The sequence below is a fragment of the Orycteropus afer genome, unplaced genomic scaffold, assembly GCF_000298275.1.
Source record: "Orycteropus afer afer isolate SDZICR_OR568_19922 unplaced genomic scaffold, OryAfe1.0 scaffold00558, whole genome shotgun sequence".
In the NCBI taxonomy this organism is placed as follows: domain Eukaryota; kingdom Metazoa; phylum Chordata; class Mammalia; order Tubulidentata; family Orycteropodidae; genus Orycteropus; species Orycteropus afer.
The window spans coordinates 158,230-176,329 of record NW_006922145.1 but is presented as its reverse complement, the minus strand read 5'-3'; the positions used below and the strand labels follow the sequence as shown (position 1 = coordinate 176,329).

Here is an 18,100-nt window from a genome sequence, read left to right as displayed (position 1 = left end):
GCTACCTCAGGGCTAAATAATCTCAGAGGATATGGCCTAAAGCACCGCACGGCCGAACAGTCACCTGTGACGGGAGTGCCTTCGACACGTTCGTGTTTGGTGCTCGCTCGTTGGGGGTGTGGTCTCAGCCATTTGTGTGTTAGCTTGTTTGGGTGAGGTGTGTTGGGGGCGTTGAGCTACTCCCACCCTGAGTGTCCAGTGACCGTGGAGCCGCTCGCTCCTGGTCCTTCGGTGCGGTGCGGTGCAGGGCAGTCATTTCACAGGACAAGTGGGCGAGGGCAGGAGTCTCCACAACACGTTCCTGCCTGACGGGGACAAAGGGTACAGCAGTGTCAGGGTGTCTCCCCCAAGAGATTGGTGTTCACATTTGCTGGCGTGTTGCTAGGAAGGCCTGCTTAACATGCGGTAGCACAGCAGTGTCTATAGCCACCTGGTGGAAGGGGCAGATAGTCAGACTCTGGTGTAGTTTGCATTTTTTTTTAAGTGCTTTCAAATTATGCTCTGGAGGAGTTTTTTTATTAAGAATGGAAAAAAAAAAACCCAATTTGCGCTTTGACTGCTTTTAGCACAAGCACTCAGTGAGCTGTTTGTTGGCAGCAGAGTGTCGTTCAGGACTGAGTGCCACCACGCACGGATGTTACCAAGTCGTTCTGGAAGATCACGCTGGTGTCGACATTGTTGGTGACCAGTCAGTAAAGAAAGGAAGAGACGTTGCAAAAGCTGTCTGCAGTGTAAGGAGGCCCGTTGTTTAATTGACCTGGCTGCTCTAGGAGGAGAAGCAACTGCACTTGTAACTTGTTCATTTTGGATCCTCCTGGATGGATTTCATGCCCAGTGTTAGTGGCTAATTCCCAAGTGACCTTTGCTGATTCTTGTCAGTTAGACATTCTCTAATGGAAGGCTTTGTGCTTCACGTGATCAAAAACGTTTCTGTCAATTTGTTTCCTTTAGTATTGGCGTTTCTCCTTGAGTTCCCAGTTGTAATTAAAGACACTCTACTCTGTCCCACCATCTGAGGGCCTCGGGCTGTCTCCGACTCTCTCTGTGATGTATGTCTATCTGGTTGCTGAGTTGTGCCAGTTTTTTCTTCACAGTGTTTTATCTTTTTCTTTTCTGCTGTCGTAATTTAGTTCATCTTCTTGAGTTACCGTGGCATTTGTTTGCTCGTTTGTATTCTTCCCACCGAGTGTGTCACTGCCGGCAAAGCTCTGAAATGACATTGTGGGAGCTCTGGTGGCGCAGTGCCTAAGGCACTTGACTGCTAACCAGGAGGCTGGTGGTTCAAACCCACCAGCCACTCCTCAGAAGGAAGGTTGGGCAATCTACTTCGGTGGTGATACTGCCTCAGAGACCCAAGGAGGGGTTGCTATGAGTCACATCCAACTCGATGGCAGTGAGTTTGGTTTTGTGTGTGTGTGGTCAGGTCACACCCTTGCTCAGAACTTGTTGGCTCCGCCTGTTGACAGAATGGAGCCTTAACCTCAGAGCTCGTTGTCGGCGTCCCTTGTCTACAAAATGGAGACTCGGCCTTAGTCTTCAGCTCCTGCTGTCAGGATGGTTCAGTGTGTTGCCCTGGGCCTGTCTCCCTTTGCTGCTGAAAACAGGGGCCTCCAGCCTATCACTGAGAGTTTCCCGACTGCACTTTTCAGAATATTCTTCAAACACTTGTTTTAGCTTCTGGCTACCCTGCTTAACTCTTTTGGCCATGGTACAGTTGAGGTACCTACCAGGAAGTAAGGAAATTGTTGAGTCGGCAACTGGATATGTGAGTGCGGGACTCATGGCAGCTGTGGGACCAGAGAGTGAGATTTGGGGTTCAACAGCATTTGAAAAACAATAAATGGTTTTGGTTTTTGTTTAAAAAAAATAATATCTTGCTATGTTTTTGGTGAACAGGATAGGTTCCCATTCAGTAGTTTCTACATAAATTGCTCAGTGATTGGCTGGGTTCTCTCAGTTCTGGGCCTTCTCGGGATCCTGTTCTGGGGGTTCCGTTTGCACTCATCAGGTTTCCCTGCCCCCTCACACACACTCTCCCTCTGTTTTTTTAAAGTCATTGCTGATCGTTTGGTCTCATGACGTGATTTTTTTAAAGGAGCATAGTACTCGCAGGTGACATTCATTATTTTTTAAGCCAGTTTATTATTTAGGTACAAGGTGACCTCAGGTTCAAGGTCCAAGGTTGGAAGAGTGTCTTAGGGCAGTGGCCTTGGGGGGAGGCCTCCAGTCTCAGTGTGTCCAGTAAGTCTAGACTTTTTAACAATTTGAGGTTCTGCTCCACATTTTTCTCCCAACCTGTCGGAATCGATCTCCTGTGACCTGATCAGAGCAGGCAGTAGTGATGGTGGGGCACCATCTAGTTCTTCTGGTCTCAGGGTAGGTAAGGCATGGTTTGAGTAGACTGTCCTGTGGAGTAATTTCTTCAGATACAAACAATTTGTAAAGCTAGGTACGGATGAGATCACCCAGGACAGGTTAGCACATGTCTTTCTGGGAGTATGTACTGTTCGTTCCACAAGGATTTATGGAGGTTACGGTGCTGGGCATTGATCCAAGTGCCCAGTACAGTGGTGAGTGAAACTGACAAGAGCACGCTAGCTGGGAAAGTAGCCAGTAAATGATAAACATGGTAACTGTGTGTGTTAGAGGGTGCCACTGCTAAGAGAAGGAGACCTGCAGTGGGGAGAAGCAGAGGAGTGAGGGGACCCGGCAGGTCGCGTGTTGGCCAGTCCAGCTTCCTGTCAGAGTTTTCATTTGCTTTGTGTTTCGCCTCAATCAAATTTAGGTTTTAAAGTAACTTAGGAGTAAACCTAACTTGTGCTCTTTGGTTTCCCTGTTAGGTTGAAGTAGCCGTGCTGTTGTTGTTTATGGACTGAATACACTGTGTAACAGGGACCCTTTCTGAAGAAGGGGCTTTTCCCTGGGGAGCTCCACGGTGCCACCAGGGAGCAGGGATAAGCGTGTGTGATTGTAATAACAGCCCCATGTGTCTTTGTTACAAGGCTCGATAGCTCTGAGCTGGACCACAGTGAGAATGAGGACTACACGATGCCTTCACCGTTGCCGGGGAAGAAGAGCGACAAGAGAGACGACGCTGACCTCGTTCGGGTGAGCTCTTCGTGCCTCACGGCAGCTGGACGCAGCACGTAGTCATTGCTGCACCGAAGCCCTTTCCCATGACTCTCCAGTTTGACGTCTGCGTTTGTCATGTTTCAGTCGCAGCTTTGGCTGTGTAATTGTCCTCGCCTGTGTCATTTCAGTCTGTGGGCTCATTCTGATAAGTGGTCTTTCATTTTTAGGTCTTTGGAATCGAACATGCCAATTCCATACTCAGAAATGCTTGTTCAGCTTTATTGTCTTTTTTTTTTTTTTGAAACATAGTAAGTTTAGATTCGGCCTTAGAGAGAACTGGAGTGGATGTCCTTGCAGGCTTCTCCATTTGGTTGACTCTGGAGCCAAACTTTAGAAAGCTGCTGGGACAGGTGGAAGGTGCCACATGCTTCATGAAGTCCTGGATCGACTTTTAAATCTTAGCAGCAGCAGTGATGACTTGTGTGATCGACAGATTTGTCAGGGTCACTTGGAGGCAGGGGGTAGAGTGTCAGCACAGCCGCAGAACGCGGCTATGTTGTCCCCTTCAGGCCAGGAGTGGGGCTGATTTCAGTGTGTGGTTAAGCTCTGGGCATTCCTTCAGTCACCAGTTAGAGCCTCCGCCCTGGCGTCCTTACCTGTCAGCGTGGATGTTAGCTGGTGAGGTTCATCAGGACAAGAGTCACCCAGAACGTGGTGTCCCGCTGCCGTGTTACTGTTGTTCTAGGAACGATAATTGTGATTGATGACGATCATAACCACAAAAACAAACTTGTTGGAATCCACCCACATAGTAGGGGCAGAGGATTAGTGAGAGGACTGAGCTGTGCTTTCTCTCAAGTGTTACTGCCTTTCCTCTTGGTTTCCCAGGAGCTCTGGGGGGCGCAGTGCCTAAGGCATTTGACTGTTAACCAAGAGGTTGGCAGTTCAATCCCACCAGCCACTCCACAGAAGGAAGGCTGGGCAGTCTACTTCCATAAAGATTTACGGCCTTGGAAACCCAATGGGGGTCACTGAGTTGGAATTGACTTGATGGCATGGGTTTGTTTTTTTTCTTTGATTTTGTCTTCTGCTGGGCCAACTTGAGGCCTCCCAAGAATTTGTTGTTTTCAGGTTTCACCAGTAATTCATTTTGTCACATTGTTTCCCATTTCGCTTAGGATAAACAACTTACAATTCTAAGGTTGTTACTAAGTCCTTACTGCAAATTCTGTTGTTTATTAGCTTTTTAAAAATTTTCACCCAAGCAGAATTAAAACTTGATGGCTTGGCCGGAAAGGGATCCTGTTATCTGGGTTTATGGAGCGAATCCTGGAATGGGCAAGGTATTTACTTCCTCCCACCTAGAGCAGGAGTTCCTCCTTGTTCAGGGATCTGCTCAGCAGGGTCTGAACGCGCCCTCAGCGGGCAGCTCGCAGCTTCTCTCCTCCGTGAGAATGGTTGACAAGGCCACCCTCGCCCACGGTAGCCCCACACACCCTCCCTTAGAGTTGGGAAATGGGATTTTTGTTGACTCTTGTTCGTATTTTTAGCCTGTAAATTCCCTATTTAGTTCTCCCTTGGGGAGCTCTGCGGAACCACTCCTCCCTCTCGTGTGGGCCGCCTTGGCTCCCTGAGCTCAGCAGGGCTTAGCTGTGTGGTTGCAATGTGGGCCTCTGCCCTGTGTTGCGGCAGGGATGGGGGTGACGTGCGTCCTCTATGAGAAGTACTCAGAGTACTTGTTACTGCTAAGGTGGTCGCACCTGAAACACTCAAAGGTACTGAAAGCCGCTGCTGGATTTCCTGTCAGCCACCAGCCTTTGCCAAAACCTGAGACTTTAACACCCTCTCACCAGAAACGGTGGTAGCGTTTTAACACGGGAGGGGATGGTTTTCAGTTTAGTGTTAATTTGTCTTTATCTCCCCTTCTCTGAGTAGCAGTGGTTAATACTTGACGTTCACGTCATAAATAAATGGTGTCTGTGGGTATGTCACTCACCTTGCTCTGGTCATTTTGCCTCGTATCACCTGTAGCCATGAGGGAAAAAGGAGTGTTCTTTAACAGCAACCAGCAGCACGGTGACGTGTGTGGACGTTGTTATCGTTAGTCACTGTTGAGTTGAGTCCGTTCTGGCGCATGGCACCCCCGCGTGTGCAGGGAGAACTGCTTCCTGGCGTTTTCAAAGCTGTGGGCTTCCAGAAGCCAGTCACTGGACCTGCCTTCGCAGGTGCTTCAGAGCGGGTTTGAACTGCCAGCCTTCTGGCCAGTACTTGAGCTCTTAACCGTTTGTGTTGTTCAGGCCTCTGTATATATTGACACATCTAGATACAGTCTTCAAAAGAAGTAGGAGGAAACCATTGTGAAGAAACCATCAAAGTGAGGGCCACAGAAGTCCTGAGGACAGAGCAGGCGTGCCGCGTGCCTGCGTGGGGACAGGAAGGAGGGGAGATGGCGGCTCTTTCTAAATGACCAGGAAGTTGTAAAATTGCAGTGCGCTTTCATCTTGAGTGCATGTGGGAGGGTAAACGGGTGTGTAGCACGGAGGGTGGTCGGGAGGGCCAGCCCAGCGGACACAGGCCTTCAGGTGTGAGTAGCAAAATGCTGTGCACTGGCACAGTAACAGGCAGAAACAGTGGCGCACTTTAACACACAACGCGGAAGAGGGCTGCAGATCAGCGGCTCTGACACCATCAGCTGGCTCCACCTCCCGTCCTGTGATACAACAGGATACAGTGGGAATTGAAATTAAACATGCACCAAGGGTAGAAAAGTGGAGATAAAAGTACTAGGACTGTAGGAGACACAGACGGAAGACGCAGGACCGAGGAAATGGTTTAGGCCGTTCACAGACAGATAAAGCAGATGACTAATTAAACACACAAAACATAGTTTTTGTTTAGTTTTCACTGATTTTTAAGACTGTAAATCACTATACCCTTCCTGGAGACTAATTTGGTGCTGAAAACATGTGTACTTAACTGTGTCTCTGTGTGTGTGTGGATAGTGTAAGCATGCACATGCCCGTGTGTGTGTGTGTGTGGATAATGTAAATATTCACGTGTGCATGTCAGTGTGTATGTGGATAACATTAAGTGTTCACATGTGCATATCGGTGCATGTGTGGGTAACACAAGTGTTCACATGTACATGTCAGTGTGTGTGGTTAGTGTATGTGTACATGTGTGTGTGTGTGGATAACATAAGTGTTCACATACATGTCGATATGTGTGGATAACATAAGTGTTCATGTGTACATGTCAGTGCATGTGTGGATAATGTAAATGTTCATGTGTACATGTCTATGTGGATGACGTAAGTGTTCACGGGTACATGTTAGTATGTGTGGGTAATGTAAGTGTTCATGTGTACATGTTGGTGTGTGTGTGGATAACAAGTGTTCATGTGTACATGTCTATGTGTGTGTATAACATGCATGTCAGTGTATGTGTGGATAATGTAAATGTTCATGTGTACATGTCTGGATAACGTCACGGGTACATGTCAGTATGTGTGTGGATAATGTAAGTGTTCATGTGTACATGTCGGTGTGTGTCGATAATGTAAGTGTTCACATATACATGTGCTTAGTGTAAGTGTTCACGTGTACATGTTGGTGTGTGTGGGAATAGCATAAGTGTTCACATGTGCATGTCAGTGCATGTGTGGATAATGTAAGTGTTCACATGTACACGTCAGTGCATGTGGTTAGTATAAGTGTTCATGTGCACATGTCTGTGTGTGCTTAGTGTAAGTGTTCATGTGTATGTATTGGTGTGTGTGTGGATAACAAGTGTTCATGTGTACATGTCTGTGTGTGTATAACATAAGTGTTCATGTGTACATATCGGTGCATATGTGGATAATGTAAGTGTTCACGGGTACAGGTCAGTATGTGTGGTTAGTGTAAGTGTTCACATGTACATGTCAGTGTGTGTGGTTAGTGTAAGTGTTCATGTGTACGTGTCGGTGCATGTGGTTAGTGTAAGCGTTCACGTGTACATGTCAGTGCATGTGATTAGTGTAAGTGTTCATGTGTACATGTCAGTGTGTGTGTGGATAATGTAAGTGTTCACATGTACATGTCGGTACATGTGTGGATGGTGTCAGCATCCATCCATGCATGTCACCTTCTTTTCTCAGTTCCTCTATTTGCGGCTAACTTGTAAATTCTCTCAACTGAGACTAGGATTTTATTTTAAATTGGAAACTCAATGAGTTTTATTTTGGGGAGGGCTGGTTTTGTTGTTAATTACCTGTATCTGAGAAAAAGCATATGTCTGATTCAGAAATTTTAATAGATGATCTGTATGTTTGACTTGCATATTTTACAACTTCTACTTACAGAATAACGGTAGGCCTTCAATGGTGGTGTGAGCACTAATGCTGTACCTTATAGATGCACAGTTGATACTTTCAGTCACATTGTGCGCTCTGGTAGAATTGGAATTTCTTCCCTGGACTATGAATATAGACCCACTTCACCTGGTCCAATAGCACCCAGCACCAAATCCAGAAATTTTCTTTTTCAGGACAGAATACTTCACGCAAAGTTATTATTTAATAAAATACTGATCTTAAGAGGTTCCCCTTTGAAAAAATAAGAAGAAAAAGCTGCCTCTTATCCCAGAGAATTTTTTTTAAAAAATCCTATTAATGAAAGGCAGTTAGTAGTTAAGGTTCTGATATGTTTAAAGACTGTGCACCTTGTTGATATACTATTTTATGATAGAAGTCAGTAAAAGGCTGTATCATTTTAGTCTGCAAAACACATGTACTAATTTTCTGTTTTAAATCGGGCTCATGTTTGTTCCTAGTCTGAATTAGAAAAGCCGAGAGGCCGGAAGAAAGCGCCTGTCACAGACCCCGAGGAGAAGCTCGGCGTGGACGACCTGAGCAAGCCGGTCCAGGAGCAGAAACCGAAGGGCACTCAGCGCGGCCGCAAGCGGGGCCTCCCGGCCTCCGAGGCAGAAGAGCCGCCGTGGCCCGAGGAGAAGCGGCTCCGGGAGGACCTGCTGGAGAACGAGGATGAACAGAACAGCCCACCAAAGAAGGGCAAGAGGGGCCGGCCACCCAAGCCTCTGGGCGCAGGGGGCCCCAGAGAGGAGCCAACCACAAAAGGTTCCAAGAAGGGAAGCAAAAAAAAATCGGGACCCCCGGCCACAGAGGAGGAGGAGGATGACGACAGACAAAGCGGAAACGCGGAGCCGAAGTCGAGGAGCAAACAGCAGCGGCCATCCAGGAGGGCTCAGCAGAGGTGAGTGCGCGCGCGGCCCTGCACAACGCGGTCCTTCCAGGCGGCCACTCAGGTGACGCCCTCCACCTCCTGGTCTCCCCAAAGCAGAGCCGAATCTCCTGAAGCCAGTGCCGTTGAGCCCACCCAGTCCACAGCACAGAAAGGACGAGGAAGACCATCCAAAACGCCGTCCCCGTCGCAGCCCCCCAAACACGTGTAAGTGATCAATAATAGTAAGTGACGAACCACTCTGTCAAAGTTCACAGATACGTAAATACGGCGCGGGCTGTGCTTAAATCCTCCTGTGTTTAGCCCCATCATGTGAGGTAAGATAAAATTTTTATAAACTTACCTAGGTGATTGATATCCCAGCTAACCCTCTGGGAACATTTATTCATTTCTACAGGTTTATATATGAATATTAAATAGTTTATTACTCCATATGTGCCACAGTGGTTAAAACGCACCACTCGTAAGCAGCAGGTGGATGGTTTGAAACCACCAGCCACTCTGTGGGAGAAACAGTCAGCTTCTGTAAAGACTGACAGCCTTGGAGACCCTGTGGTGCAGTTCCAGTCTGTCCTCTAGGGGCGCTATGGGTCAGAATCAACTCCATGGCAGTGGGTGTGGTTTGGGCTTTGCTTCTGTGAAGATTGACAGCCTTGGAGACCCTGTGGTGCAGTTCCACTCTGTCCTCTAGGGGCGCTGTGGGTCAGAATGGACTCCACGGCAGTGGGTGTGGTTTGGGCTTTGCTTCTGTGAAGATTGACAGCCTTGGAGACCCTGTGGTGCAGTTCCACTCTGTCCTCTAGGGGCGCTGTGGGTCAGAATGGACTCCACAGCAGTGGGTGTGGTTTGGGCTTTGCTTCTGTGAAGATTGACAGCCTGGGAAACCCTGTGGGGCAGTTCCACTCTGTCCTCCAGAGGCTCTGTGAGTCAGAATCGACTACGGCAGTGGTTTGGGTTTGGTTCATTTCCTGTATAGACTTCATGGTACCTAAAGAGGAGGTCACGTATTTTTAATTCATGGTGCAATGAGCATGTTGCCTCTGCACTGCCCATGACAGTTTTTCTTCATGTCTCCACTCAGCAACTTTTCTTTTAAAAAAAAAAAAAAGCACAATACCATTCACACTCTACTTTTATTTTTGTGAACTTATACCAGGAAAGTAACAGACATCAGTTTTCTTAAATTATATTCATGGAAATTAATCTTCACATGTTGATCTCAAGTTCTTAATGTCTTGGTTGTATTTGTTTTCTGATGAACATTTCTGTCTCTATGTAAGGAGTCCTATTGGCACAGTGGTTAAGCACTCGACTGTCAAGTGAAAGGTTGGCGATTAGAACCTGCCAGGTACTCCACAAGAGAAAGATGTGGCAGTCAGCTTCCATAATGATGACCGCCTTGGAAATCCTCTGGGACAGTTCTCCTTTGTCCTATAGGGTCACTGTGTGTCAGAATTACCCCAGTGGCAGTGGTTGTAATTTATACGTGTGTGCGTCTATATACATACGTATATATGTGTATATATGCATATATGTGTACATATGTGTATGCATGTAGGCATAGGCGCACACGTGTGTGTACACATGTGTGTATACATACGTACACACGTGTGCACACACATAAAGGAGCCCTGGTGGTGCAGTGCCTGAGGCATCTGACTGCTAACCAGAAGGTTGGTGGTTCAGACCCTCCTGCCACTCTGTGGAGGGAAGATGAGGCAGTGTACTTCCATAAAGATACACTGCCTTGAAAACCCAATAAGGGTCGCTATGAGTTGGAATCACCTGGATGGCAGTGGGATTGCACTGGTTTGGGTGTGTGTGTGTGTGTTTTGGATTTTCACATACACGTCTATATAAGGGAAGTGCAATAACAGATTGGCGCCCGGGATTATGAATGTGATGTGAGCATCAGTGGTGTAATTTGTAGATTTAGGAGTATGTTTTTTAAGTGGCAAAGAATAGCAGGTCTTTGCGATAGTCCTAAGAAATCCGGCACTCTTTCTGAGAGTGATTCTGTGACCGTATCCCACGGTAAGCTCACTGTCCAGAGCCCAGCACACCTTGGTCAGGCGTCCTCAGTGCTCCCCAGGTAGGGAGCTGCCTGAGCGACTAGCCAGTACTTCTGCCTCAGTTAGTTTATTTTTCTCAGATAGAAAATACAGGTAAGTAAATTTTTGTGGCAGCTTATAAACATGTTTGGATTCAGCCAAGGAAAGATGCATAATGAATATCAAACTCCCCTCATTAATTTTATAACAAGGAAATAATGGGGGGTACACATCTTTCAAGCTCAGAACTTTAATATTTTTATATTTGAGCATCATCAAATGAAGGACTTAAATGGTTATTGTGTTCATCTTCTAAATTTGCACCAGGCCTCCCATGAGTGTTCCAAGACAAACAAGTATTTCTTTTAAGAATCAGTACAGAGAAGGAGCCCTGCAGCCGGCTGTGGCGTGGGCTGACCCGCTGGGAAGCAGACAGCTGGTCCAACGGCACACGCCACAAATGTGTCTGCTCTCCTTGTCCCGACAGCAGTGGAGGTGACAAAGATTTACTCATTATTTCTGTGTCATTACCTCTGCTGTTCCTGAAAAACTCATCCCAGTGAAAAATTACTGAGTTTGAACATGAGTTAAATAAGAGACATTTTGTGTTGTGTCATTTCTATCATTATAGAAGTAATATGCTGGTTTCAGATTTGAGAATGAACGTTACCGGGATGGAACCGTTTGATTGGGTGGGGCTCCTGCTCTGTGTGGCTGCTCCACTCCGGGTTCCAGAGAGCACTCGCACCAGGTGCCGGGAGTGCAGTGGCCCAAACAGACCCGGTTCTTGTCCTGATGGGACCTTCCGTTGAGTGGCCACTTTGTCATTGAATGTTGTTGTTGTTGTTATGTGCTGTCAAGTCGGACCCGACTCATAGCGACCCCTCCTTGGGTTTCCGAGGCGGTATCACTACGGAAGTAGATTGCCCCATCTTCCTTCCAAGGAGCAGCTGGTGGGTTTGAACCACCAGCCTTCTGGTTAGCAGTCAAGTGCCTTAGCCACTATGCTCCCAGAGCTCCCTGTCATTGAATAGTCAGCTGTAAATATGGAAGTGTGGGTTGTTACAGGAGGGACCAGTTCCTGCAGCAGGAGAAGGACATCGTGCTGAGTAACGTAGAGGGTCCCCAGGAAAGGGGCAGATCCTCACGGAGGTGGATTCACACAGTGGCTGCAGCGAGGCTCAGGCATCTCAAGGTTGTTCAAATGGCACAGGGCCCGGCAGTGTTTCTTTCAGTCATGGCCGTGAGCGCGAGGCAACTTGATGGCACCTCACAGCAGCATGCATTATGATGTGCCCCCAGAAAAGTTTAGCTGCGCCAACAGCGTAGGAAGAGGACTGAGGTCTTGGCAAAGTTTTCTCTTTGGAAACTGAAAATAAGTCCATTCCTTGAGAATACAGGTAGTCGTTGACTTACAGTGGGGCTTTGTTCATACGACTCCATCCTAAGTCAGTTAGAACCTAAGTTGAATACCTCATTTAAAAAAAAAAAAAACTTTTTATTATTATTTCCTTTTATATCAGTGTCTTCATAAATCTGATCTTTATTTGCCTGTGGGGGTTGATGTGAGAATTAACATTATCAAACACATGCTGCAAAATTGCCTGTGGAACATACTACTAACAGTGATGCAGTAGTTCAGTCTGTGTGTCAGCCTGGCTGGGCCTGGTTGAAAGACTGGACAGCTGGTGGTAGTTACTCCCCATGATGAGACTGGCAATCACCTCTGGGGAGGGATCTACCACAAGCAGCTGAGTAGCTGCTGTAGGGCTGTGGTCCACTTCCCATATATAAGCAGCAGCTTTGGGCATGGTCTCCAGCCTGTGGCACGCTTGAACCCTGCATATAGCCGTGTCGTTGCTCAGCAGCTTGCCATGCTCTGCTGACCTTGGGACTTGCAATGGACTTGAATTAATGGCCTGCCGTGTGGCTTGGTAACATCGGGACTGTGCATTTTTACTTGTCAACCTTGGGCTTGTCAGCCTCAGCAGCCAGCAGCTGCCTGAGTGAAGAAATGCCTCTAGCTCCAGTGGGCCGGGAGCAGGAGGCAGAGCTGGACCCCAAGACTGAGGGGCTTTCACCCAGCCCCTAGAGTCTGACACTTTGAACTCAGACTTATAGCCTCCACATTGTAAGAATAAACTCGTTTGTTAAGGCATCCCACGTATGGTATATTCCTGTCGGAGCGGCACCAGGGACCCAGAATAGGCAGGATGTAAATGACATGCAGCATTGTCTGTAGAGTATATTACTAACAAGGATGCAAATCACACCCTGCAGCCTTGTATATAGGACGTACTACTAAGAGCAGGACGTACGTCACACGCAGCATTCTATGTAGAACATACTACTAACGGGGACATAAATCACACCCTGCAGCATTGTCTGTGGAACATACTGCTAACAGGAGATGTAAATCACACCGTGCAGTGTTGTCTGTGGAGCATACTGCTAACAAGAGATGTAAGTCACATCCTGAAGCATTGTATGTGGAACATGCTATTATCGGGGACATAAATCACACCCTGAAGTGTTGTACGTAGAACATATTAGTCACAGTGGGACGTAAATCACACCCTGCTGTATTGTGTGTGGAACATACTACAAACGGGGACATAAATCATACCCTGCAGCTTTGTATGTAGAACATACTACTAAGAGCAGGACATAAATCACACGCAGCATTCTATGTAGAACATACTAATAACAGGGACATAAATCACACCCTGCAGCATTCTATGTAGAACAGGAGACGTAAATCACACCCTGCAGCGTTGTATGTGGAGCATACTACTATCAGGGACATAAATCACATCCAGCAGCATTATACATAGAACATATTAGTCACAGTGGGACGTAAATCACACCCTGCGGCATTGTACGTAGAACATACTAATGGGTGCCGTAAATCACACCCTGCAGCGTTGCGGGTGGAACATACTAGTAACCAAAACCCAAGCTCACTGCCGTCGAGGTGAACCCGAGTCATAGTGACCCCCTTGGGTTCCAAGGCGGTATCACTACAGAAGTAGACTGCCCAGCCTTCCTTAGTAACAGTGGGACATAAATCGTACCCCGCAGCATTGTCTGTGGAACATACTACTCACAGTGGGTTGTAAATCACATGCTGCCGCGTGGTATGGGGAACATATTAATAGCGAGATGTGAAAGAAAACACTAGCCGGTCGTCAGTGCGGTTCATGGGAACTTGAGTGTGTTGTAAGTTGGGGTCTCCTGTGCGTAGAACAGCCGGTAGGGAGGGGAGCTGCTGCAGGGCGGGCACTTTATTTGCAAGTTCTAAAGTGAGGAGGAATCTTGGCAGATCCCGAGAGTGGGGGGAAGCCACACGTTTGCTGCGCAGTAGCGGAGTGGGGAGAGGTGCAATGGGGCAGGTAGGCCGGGACCGGAAGGGCTTGCGTGCTTTTTTAGGTATTTGTTCAGTTATTCTCAGTTCAGTGGGGCGTGTGCTGGGGGAGTGACTTCACCCGCTTCTGCGGAGGAATGGGTGCGAAGGTGTACCGTTAGGAGACACCCATTCTTCAGTGTGGAGCAGGGCAGTGTTCAGATGCCTCTGAGTCAGGGAAGGTAGGAGGAGGAGTCTGAATCACTCTAAGTGTTGTTGCTTGGTAGTTTTGTGGTTTCTGGGATTACAACACCAGTTTGGAATTCAAAGTAGAAGACAGCAGTTTCTTGTCTCGTAAAGTAATTGAGGATACAAATAATCCATACAGTTGCATCCGTGAGGAACTCCAGGCATTTCCTGTGGTGAGGCAGAGGAACGCCTCCGTAAAGATCAGAGCATGTGTCTTATCTTTGTGTTTTACTCCAGCCGTTTAGGACGCTCCAAACAAGCATCCACTAAAGAAAACGATTCGAGTGAAGAGGTGGACCTGTTTCAGAGCGGCTCTCCCGTCCACGACGACCTCACGCAGGAGGAAACCGAGGAAGAGGATGTTTCCACAGTAAACGTACGTGTGCCTTCACGGCCACATGTGGTGGCACGGGACGCAGGGGTATAGCTGGTAAATATTACTCGGTCAGACCCATTGGCACTCGCTGTTGGTGTTTTTCTCCATTGATTGTAATGTCATTCCATCTGTACGCTTGGTTAATGAACAGAGCACCTTCACAGACACCTGAAGCAATGGGATTAACAGATGTAGCCTCGTGGAAGTGTCCCTGTCGAGTATAACACTGCAATAGACAAGGACACGCACCAGTCTGACCTTCACGGCCAGCTCCAAGTGCTGCCTGATCGGAGCCCCCTGGAATCCACTACGTGCTCTGTTTATGTTTGAGTTCACAGTCACAGTGTTGATTATGGGGCTGGGAAATTTCGCAGTGACTGTTGTTGTTGTTGTTGTTGTTGTTGTTGTTGTTATGTGCCGTCGAGTCGGCCCCGACTCATAGCAACCCCTCCTTGGGTTTCCGAGGCAGTATCACTACGGAAGTAGGATTGCCCAACCTTCCTTCCGAGGAGTGGCTGGTGGATTTGAACCGCCAGCCTTCTGGTTAGCAGTCAAGTGCTTTTAGCCACTATGCTACCAGAGCTCCTTTGGCAGTGACTAGGGGTCTGCAAACAGGATGTGGAGGCAGCATCTTCAGACTTCCTGTAACTTCGCAAGAGGGAGACAGAATCCCCATCAGCAGCCCAAGGGCGGTTCTGTGAGGCCAGACATGCCCCGCTCCTGCCTGGCACCAACCCCGCACCAGCCATGCCTCCCACGGCACTCACTGCTTCTCTGCGGGGCTCAGTAATTCATGCAGTGGTCACACACAACTCACAGACCATACTCACGATTATGGGGCTTATTAGGGGACTGACAGGCTGCAATTCAGGTGCAGGAAAGTTCTCAGGATGCAGTTCTGCAGTCGGGACAGTCTCCCCTCCGCTGTGCCCTCAGCCACTCCTCTCTGGCCCTGGGCCCCTCGGCCTGGCCTTGGCCCTGCTCGGGCAAGTGTCACAAACCTCTCTGAGCTCTGCCAATAGGAACACCTAGGTGCACCTTACTCGGCCAGGAAGCCCGCCTCTCTGCCAATAGGAACACCTAGGTGCGCCTTACTCAGCCAGGACGCCTGCCTCTCTATCATAAGCCTCCTGTTCCTCACCTGCTGTCTTAGCCTTTCTGCCAAGGAGTCCGTCCCGGGCTCTTAGGTCCAAGGATGTGCTCCACTCCTCCTCCAGCGCTTCTTTCTTGATGGCAGTGAAATCCCCCTTCTGCCTGGAGGTGGGCTTGTTTGAAGCCCCGCAGCGTAGAAAACTGACCGATCCCCACCTTATTTGCATGGTCCCACCCAGTAGTCTGGTGGGAGTCATAAAGACCATGGCAAGAAAAGCCATGCCAAATCCTTCACTGCGCCACTGCCACCCTCTGGCTTTTCTCCCATTGTCCCTTTCATCCTTCTAAAATTAACATCCCCTTCACAGCCAGTTTAAGAGTGAGCACACCCATGAAAGTGTGTAAGCCGGCCATGTCGTGCCTTTATCTCCCCGTTTTAGAGAGCCAGTTTCTCGTTTGCCTGTCCCTGAAATCGGACCAAACGTGAGTCCCTGCCCAGTGCACAGTCAGGCCAAAGCAGTTTACTCACCAAGTGATTGAGAGGAGATAAAATCACTGCAAAGTGGCAGTGCGAGGAGACGTGTCCGTACCCCAATCTGACTCCCCGAATGTTGGTTGGGTCATAGTTTTTGTAAGTTTCAGGAGAGGGGGTTATACATATTCCTAAAAACTTCAGGAATTTGGGCATGAGATAGTTGATGATTGGCTGAAATTTCCTTTGCCTTGGTTTAAAGGGACAGTCGGTTTTTGTTTTTTTTGTTTTGTTTTTTTTGTCAGCCAGAGCTCCTTTTTTATTTATTTGTTTAAGAGCTTGTTTTACATTCAACATAACACATACATTTAGTTTCATTCCCCATTCGCTATGTCCAACCCTCACCCAGTCTCCTCCCCTCCCTACCCTGCAACCCTCCCCCTGTGCCCCTCATCATTATGCACTCCTGTGTGTCCTGCATTTCCTCAGTTTGAATGGTGGTCCTCTGCTGCCCCGTGGTCCATTGCCCTAAGGGATGTATTACCATAGAGTGTGTGAGTGCGTCATCCTGGGTTGAGTGGTCTGCGTGTACATCTTGTTAACTGTTGGGCTGAGAGCCCGCCCGTGGGGGTGAGTTTTGTTCCAGGCACAGAATGTATTCCAGGGCCATAGTATTGGGGGTCTTGTCAGACTCCATCTGACCAGTAATTCTGGTCATTATTGAGTTTCTGGATTTTGTTCCACGTTTTCTCTCCCACTCTATCTAGGATCTCCAGATCAGATCCTTTCCTGAGTGGTTGGCATTGGTAGCCGGCACCATCCGGTTCTTCTGGTCTCAGGGGCCATCGTGTCCTAGGGCTGATTGCTTCCAAATGCCCTTGGTTATGTATTTATTTATTTATTTGCGTTCTTCTTCACTTCCAACGCTAGGAGACCATTAGCTGCATCTTAGATAGCCGCTTGAAAGCTTTTAAGACCCCCTTCGCTGCTCACCAATGTAGGATGTGGAGCAACACTTTCATGTATTTTTTGTGCCAATTGAGTCTGGTGTCCCCCATTACTATGGTCCTGAGGCAGTAGATCTATTGGATCTCTCCCCCATAGTGTCTGGTTGTCTGTGAGGGATTGTGTCTGTCTTCTATTGTTTCTTTAAGGCCTGCAGGTATTTTGTATCACTGGTGTTTGTGCAAGATTAGCCTCAGCTGAATCTATCCTTGGTCTAGAGTACACCTCTATTCACTGACCCCCATCTGATCATCTCAGGTGTTTATGTGTTTATCTGTAGCCTAGTGTTTGGTGTCAATGGCAATGCGGCATTGTGGACATAGTGGTTGGTATTAGTATCTGTCGTCTGTCTCTTATGTGCACAATTTGGTGTCCTCCCATTTCCTAATGTTATCATGGTGGTCATGTATCCTTCCCGTATATCCCTCCCCCTACCCATGTCAGTGTGTAGGCCCCAACTAGCCCGAATTTAATCCCTTCCCTTCCCTCCCCATCCCGGTAACCTACTAGGTGAGTTCCCTTTCCCAAGCAAACCTTTCTCTGTCTTTTTACAGTAATAGGCTCATACAGTACTTGTCCTTCTGCGATTGACTTATTTCACTCAGCATAATGTCCTCCAGGTTCATCCACTTTGCGAGATGATTTGCGTATCCCTCATTGTTCTTTAATGTGGCACAGTATTCCATTGTGTGCATGTACCATAATTTGGTTATCCACTCGTCCGTTGATGGACGTTTAGGTTGTTTCCATCTCTTTGCTATAGCGAATTGTTCTGCAATGAACATAGGTGTACATATGTCTCTCACCTCTTTAGGATATATTCCTAGTACTGGAATTGCTGGGTCAAATGGTACTTCTTTTCAGTTTTTGAAGGAAACGCCATACCATTTGCCACAATGGTTGTACCATTTTACAGTCCCACTAGCAGTGTACAAGAGTTCCAATCTCTCCACAACCTTGCCAGCATTTGTTACTGTTGCTATTATTGCTGGGGTGAGATGATATCTCATTGTTGTTTTGATTTGCATCTCTCTAATGATTAATGATCGTGAGCAATTTCTCATGTGTTTGTTGGCTGCTTGTATATCTTCTTTGGTAAAGTGTCTGTTCAAGTCTTTTGCCCATTTGTGAATTGGATTATTTGTCGTCTTGGTGTTGAGATGTTGAAGTTTTCTATAGATTTTGGAGATTAAGTCTTTT

General features: G+C 47.6%; 1 protein-coding gene across 1 annotated transcript in view; it reads left to right on the top strand.

The window, feature by feature from the left end:
* The window catches only part of PDS5B (PDS5 cohesin associated factor B), a 147,856-nt gene extending 139,333 nt beyond the window's left edge, over nucleotides 1-8,523 (top strand). The window contains exons 30-32 of the mRNA XM_007955954.1: nucleotides 3,003-3,108; nucleotides 7,885-8,324; nucleotides 8,412-8,523. Of these exons, the coding sequence (XP_007954145.1) occupies nucleotides 3,003-3,108; nucleotides 7,885-8,324; nucleotides 8,412-8,523 (658 nt within the window). The remainder of the gene's footprint in view (nucleotides 1-3,002; nucleotides 3,109-7,884; nucleotides 8,325-8,411) is intronic.
* Nucleotides 8,524-18,100: the final 9,577 nt, after the last annotated feature.